Below are 6,028 nucleotides of genomic sequence, written 5' to 3'. Positions count from 1 at the left end.
AATTAGGAATTCACAGAAATGGCAATGATAGATATTGTGACGCAGAGTATGGCAATTTTGTAGGTACATGTATCGGTTCAATCTTAAACAGGTAAGATGACAGCAACAAGCAAGATGCATTATTATGTTCTATTACTTTTTAGCTCACTTCCAGATTTGGGATGAACCCAGGTTACTTCTTCGTCGCAGATTTTGCACGTAGTGGTTGCTTTGGCAGCCTTTCCTATGACGAAAACATAGTTTGATGTTCCACAGTTCTCACAACGTGCGCGCTTGAACTTGTGGTATTGTTCTTCAGGCAGAACAATCCGCTTGTGAGTCTGTTTTATTATTTTTTTCCCGACGCTTTGCATTTGTTTGTTGGTCGGGTTGTCTGGTGATATTGTCTCTGTTGCCAGTGTTGTTTTGTTGTCTGTCATGGTTCTGATAGCTGCTGAAAGGACGACGCACAGCATTGTTGGGCTGTGGTACAGCCAGTAAACTCTCGGTTCAAAACGCGTTTGGGTTGAGTTCATGACATTTACAAAGAAGGTGCTAATAGCTGGCCGTCATTGGCTAATAGCCGCGCTAGCCTGTCACCAGCCCTCCGATTGGCCCCCGCTAGATATAAAGCTACTGGATGTCGTATAGTGTTCAGGGGGGGGGGGGAGGGGCACGCCAACCCACTTTGAAGGCGTACAGCGTCAGAACGGCTTGCGCTAGAGCCATCAAATTTGGTGGTGTTTTATAAAATATACCTGGCAACGATTTCATGTCAATGAGACAAATACAGTTTTTTTCGTCTTGCCACATTTTTCGTTACTTTAATTAAACATCTTTAGTTTTTAATTCGATTTTTTAGGCTTTAAAATATTTTCTAAAATTCGGATTGACGATCCGAGATGGTGGATAGACGTCATTTCACGACGTCATTTTATGCTGTCAATATTATACTTTCTTCGCAGCTTCCAAAAGATCTGCTAGGACATCAATGAAACCCGGGATGTACTATTTTTGATAAATGTAATAAAAACCTGCTTGCTTTTATAAAATACGAGTATTCCAGTTCTAAATACATTAAACGCCTTGATTGGGGGGGGGAGGGCAAAGAAAATCAACGTTGATATCGATGTATGCTTAGTGATCACGCTATATCTATGTGTTAAGTATACCAGTAGTACATGTGCACACGTTATGTGCTCATCTCACCGGGATCCATGGTTGAAGCCGCAGCATTCAGTTTGAAAACGTTGCCGTTTGAGTCAACACCCCACGCCTCGGGTCCACTTGACCTAGCCTCAACTTGTTTTAATTTTCCTGGGATCTTCCTCCATTCAGTGTCTGCAAATGCTAACAAGAAAAAAAAAGATTTTAAAAGATTTCAGGAATGAGCCGGGTCTAACTCCAAGAACTGTTTGATGCAAGTCTTCCAACCTAGCACACACCCGAACCGAACCTCTCTCTCTATCAAGTTCTGGCCCCGACTGGCCTGACCCACAAGTTATCTTCTGGGGCCGCCCAAACACCATTCCATGTATCACATCACAGCTGCCCCTTGTCTCTTGATTGAAATCCTTTTTTTTTCAATCACAAAACAGCTCGAAGTTCTCAGTATTTTTAACCCGGGTCCGGTGGTTCACATGCATTAGCTTTCCTGACAGGCCTGAACGCAGCCGAAACTTTGTCTTTTGTGGAGAACAATTCCGCTGGCTTTGGGCTTTGTGCAAACTTTCGATGAAACCTTCTACTGACTCGGCTTTCACCTCCATAGTCTTAAACCTTTGGTAAACCTTCCAATATTTTGGATAGTCGCTCGGCCTCGATCCTATCTTTCAGCTAGAAATTATTCTTGTTCGCCATGCTAGCAAACAACAAAGAGATTTGTGGCTTAATGGTGTTTTAAAGTTCCCAACGATATTGAGCAAAGGCCTCCCTTGACATGTTAGATGTTTCCAGCTTGTATTTCTATTCATTGCTGTCCTAAACTATCCCCGTAAAATACAAACTCCGACAGACGCTCATATGGAGCCGGGCGGGATGACAGTATTCCCAGCACCGCAGAGGTACTCCAATGCACCGTAGCCTACCGGGTACCGGGGAGCATACGATACCATGCTATACTAATATAAGTAATGAAGCGTTTATATTCTCCAGTTAGTAGTGCCAGATTGTGTAGATTTTAATGCCCGGTTCTCAGACTTCACTGTTCGTTTTTAACAGGCAAAGTAAAAAAATGATTCGAGATTAAGAATTATGAAAGATATTGCCGACACCGTATTAATGACTGCTAGATACTGTAAATATGTATGATATTCCCGTCTATTACTTTGTCATGTTTTGGTACTAGCCTTTTTATGGGTTCACCACACCACGAAGTGGTGGTGAACCCATATTGCTTTTTCTGATGTTTCTTCTCCTCCTTCTTCTTCTTCTCCTGCCATTTTTTAAATGGATTCAGCTTCTTCATTTTAGGGCCCAAGGTCCTGAAATTTGGTATGGAGGTACAGTGGGCCAATACCCCTAGGCGTTTTTTAAATTATTGTGATACAGGCTTTTAGAATGGTTTATTTGAGTTTTTTGGCTGTGTTATAGCAAATGTATTACTGTGTTAGTGTGCCTTGTTTATTTACCACGTTTGGGCATGAGTCATCACAATGGAATGCAGGGCATCAACCAATAGGCATGCAGCTTTCCTCTATTCTTCTTGCTGATTGGCTGTTGGGATTTAACTTGATCAACACCTGCACAGAGCATTTCCACCTGCACAGAGCATTTCTTGCTGATTGGCTGTTGGGATTTAACTTGATTAACACCTGCACAGAGCATTTCCATACTGACAGTATGTCTGTATTCAAGTGTTTTGGTAGGTATTTCAAGCTTTCCTGCTCCAGCATTGGAATGCGGGGCATGGACGTTTTTTTTTTTTTTTTGAAAATCAACAGTTTGCATTATGCAGTTAAAAATCCTAACCAATAAAGTAGGGAATAGCTATCCAACTGTTGTTTTAGTTGTATTTTACTTCATATTATAGTTATATCAATGTAAATCATTGTTTTCCCTTGTGTTTCTCATTCTTTCCCTGCCATGTCGTAAAATGTGGTGAACCCATCGCTGTATTTGCTCCAAAGCAAATATTGGCCTTTCTAGTATTAACAGTAATTTGCTCGCTTACCCTTACATACGCCATTATCGTTATAGTAGTTACTTCCACAGTCAAGCAGACAACGAACTGAGCCGTCGGGACCAGCCTTTTCCACCTGGTTACCTGAAAAAGGAAGGACTATGATGAATCTTGGCATAGTAGATATTCTTTTTTACCCAACAACATCTAGATTAAAGATGTTTTATCACAGTCTATCTGTATGTATTTTCAAGTTAATGTATATAATATCACTTAAACAAAATTATGTAATTGTTTTACAGACATCGTTTTCTTTGGACGACTTTGCTGAATAACGAAGCGCGCAATATTTGGCGGGAAAAGATACAGGAGGCATTCCAAGCGTATTCTCGTTGATTCGTAATATTTTGTTGACATCTGTTAAATGCTCATAAACAAATAGTAAATTTTTATCTGTCGTTTTCTTGATATATACTTTCTAACAAATGTACTAGTACTACGCAAAACAAGCTGTTGACCCATGCTAAGGTTTACTTACATTTGCATCTGTTTGTACCAGACGCCGTGACCATACCCGATGGACAGGCTGCCACACACTCAAACGCAAAGTCATTATTATTATTCTGTTGAATGTATTTCGATAGGAGTTTCACGTGCTTGCACTCAACACAACGACGTGGGTCGTTTGATCCGGTAATCATACAGCCTAAATAACGTAAGACAAACACCATCTTGTACACATTGAAAGAGATCAAATTATTCATTTTTACAAATTATTATATTCAAAACTAATCGGTAGAAAAATTTAGAGGTAGGTAGGTATGAAATGTCATCTTATTTTATCCGGACAGTGGAATCTATTCTGACAGAGACACGGTGCTAACCTCTATGATAATTATTTCATATACAAGAAGGATTATACATTAACTCATTTAAGCAAAACTATAACAGATCATTTACGCCCATATATAAACATGATTTTTTAAGTATTTTTTTCACATGTACTTTAATGAAAAGTGAGAACTTTTGAAAAGACATGCGTTAAACGATCAAACGTAGACAGAAGTTAAAAACATTAAAAAAGTCATTGACAGAAAATCAAAATTATTATCATAAATAATGAGGCAACATCATAGTCGCCCTAGAAATTTCCTACCTATACACTCATCATGACAGCGTTGTACACATCTGCCATCTTTCTCTGTTGTTCCCCCCAGACAGGTACGTTCAGGGTTATCTATCTGAGAAACTCCCATCAACATAACGGAACGATCTCCGCTGCCGAACGCATAGTGTCGCACAGATGGGATGTCACCGGCGAATAGATAGCCTAACCAAATGTTACCTCGATCCTATAAGGTGAAGTAGAAGGAGAGATCATTGTAACGATATTTAAACATCTTAATATAAGACAGGGTGACGGCATATGAACCTGTTTTTTTATGTTTTTTGTCATATAGTTCTTTAAAACGTTAATTTTGAATAAATCTTTATTTCATATCCTTGCCCAGATGGGCTAATTGTACATTTGCCAATATGAGGTCTAAATAATATAGAACATGGCGGAATTTTTTTAAATGCTGTATATATTGTAAACGCTACATTCTATAAGTTGTCGTGGGCCCTTGTCGTAGTACAACAAAACTATATACAATTAATTATCTACTATTAGTCATCGTTCCTTCTTTCTTTTTTGAAACAACTGGAAACATAATTGTATAATATGTCCACTATACGTTTATTTGCAAGTGTCCTGATTTGACAATTTCTTGTCTTATTTTAAAGTTTCGAATAGTGCTTCGCACTCGTCTTTGTATCAGTACCATCTGGTTAGTTAATACCTACTTTGTTGTCCGGTGTCTTTCCAAACTCTACTAATGTTGCTGATGTTTCATTGTTCTCCGAAATGCACACAAAGTAGGACTGATACACGGTTTCCGATCCCGGTCCCTGGGCTCCTCTGTCAAGCTGGGAGACTACAGATTGCTTTGCCTGCATATAGATCAGTGTTATATGCAATCATATTGTTGTAGAATGGTTCGGCTTAAACTTAACCCTATCTAGACCGGGGGGGGGGGCTAAAAGTGCCCGCGCCAACTTTGATGTCACATAGCATCCGAACGGTTGGAGCTAGAACCGCCAAACTTAGTGACTTTTCCTAAAATATTGTTAGCAACAAATCTGTAACATTGGAATAAGATAATGATTTTTGGTGTTGCCATGGCAACGGGTTTCTGACAGGCATTTTTTGCTAAATTTAATAATTTCCGTTTCAACAACAGAATTTTAAGGGTTTTATGTCAAGTTACACATGGTTTCAAATATCAATAACATCTCTGATAACAACATGTAAATTCCATCATTAAAAATGCATAATTTATGCTAATTTGATGACGCCATCGGCCAAAATCCAAGATGGCGGACCATGTCATTAGATCAGGTATATACGGGTTATTTTACTTAAAATTTCTTCAATACTCCCATTTCTTTTTACAAAAAAGGTTCATATGAACGTCTTTAGTCTGTGTACAAAGTATTTTAGGCTTTATCCTGAAAAAAAACTATTTTTCAAAATTCAAGATTGATGATCCAAGATGGCGGATAGCTAATGTATGCATGACGTCATTTTATGACGTCACCGGTGTTGCTATGGGCAACATAAGACTTAGTACACCCTAATAATCTGTCATAAAACACTTTTGGTAAAGTTATGTCGTTTTCCGTTTAGTTTTCAGGGAAGAACCTATCTAGGCGGTTTTGGCCAATAAAATCACATTTATGACGTCATAATGACGTCATATTACGTCACAACGACATAATAATTGTAGATATGATAAATTTTTACTAGTACACCATCCTCTGAAGATTTGGTGGTCATACGACATACCGTTCGCAAGTTCTGAGGGGGGGGGGCGAAAGAGCCCCCCC

The 6,028-nt window shown here is 39.0% G+C and overlaps 1 protein-coding gene across 1 annotated transcript in view; it reads right to left on the bottom strand.

The window, feature by feature from the left end:
* Positions 1–1,171: 1,171 nt before the first annotated feature.
* Positions 1,172–6,028, bottom strand: part of LOC109478192 — a 31,557-nt gene continuing 26,700 nt past the window's right edge. Inside the window, exons 16-20 of the mRNA XM_019779651.1 lie at positions 4,946–5,092; positions 4,257–4,452; positions 3,639–3,806; positions 3,152–3,244; positions 1,172–1,329 (exon numbers count right to left, since the gene is read on the bottom strand). Of these exons, the coding sequence (XP_019635210.1) occupies positions 1,172–1,329; positions 3,152–3,244; positions 3,639–3,806; positions 4,257–4,452; positions 4,946–5,092 (762 nt within the window). The remainder of the gene's footprint in view (positions 1,330–3,151; positions 3,245–3,638; positions 3,807–4,256; positions 4,453–4,945; positions 5,093–6,028) is intronic.

This window comes from Branchiostoma belcheri, unplaced genomic scaffold (assembly GCF_001625305.1).
Source record: "Branchiostoma belcheri isolate BF01 breed outbred unplaced genomic scaffold, Haploidv18h27 scaffold425, whole genome shotgun sequence".
Classification (NCBI taxonomy): domain Eukaryota; kingdom Metazoa; phylum Chordata; class Leptocardii; order Amphioxiformes; family Branchiostomatidae; genus Branchiostoma; species Branchiostoma belcheri.
The sequence above is the reverse complement of the archived record's forward strand: the minus strand, read 5'-3'. Positions and strand labels throughout refer to the sequence as shown.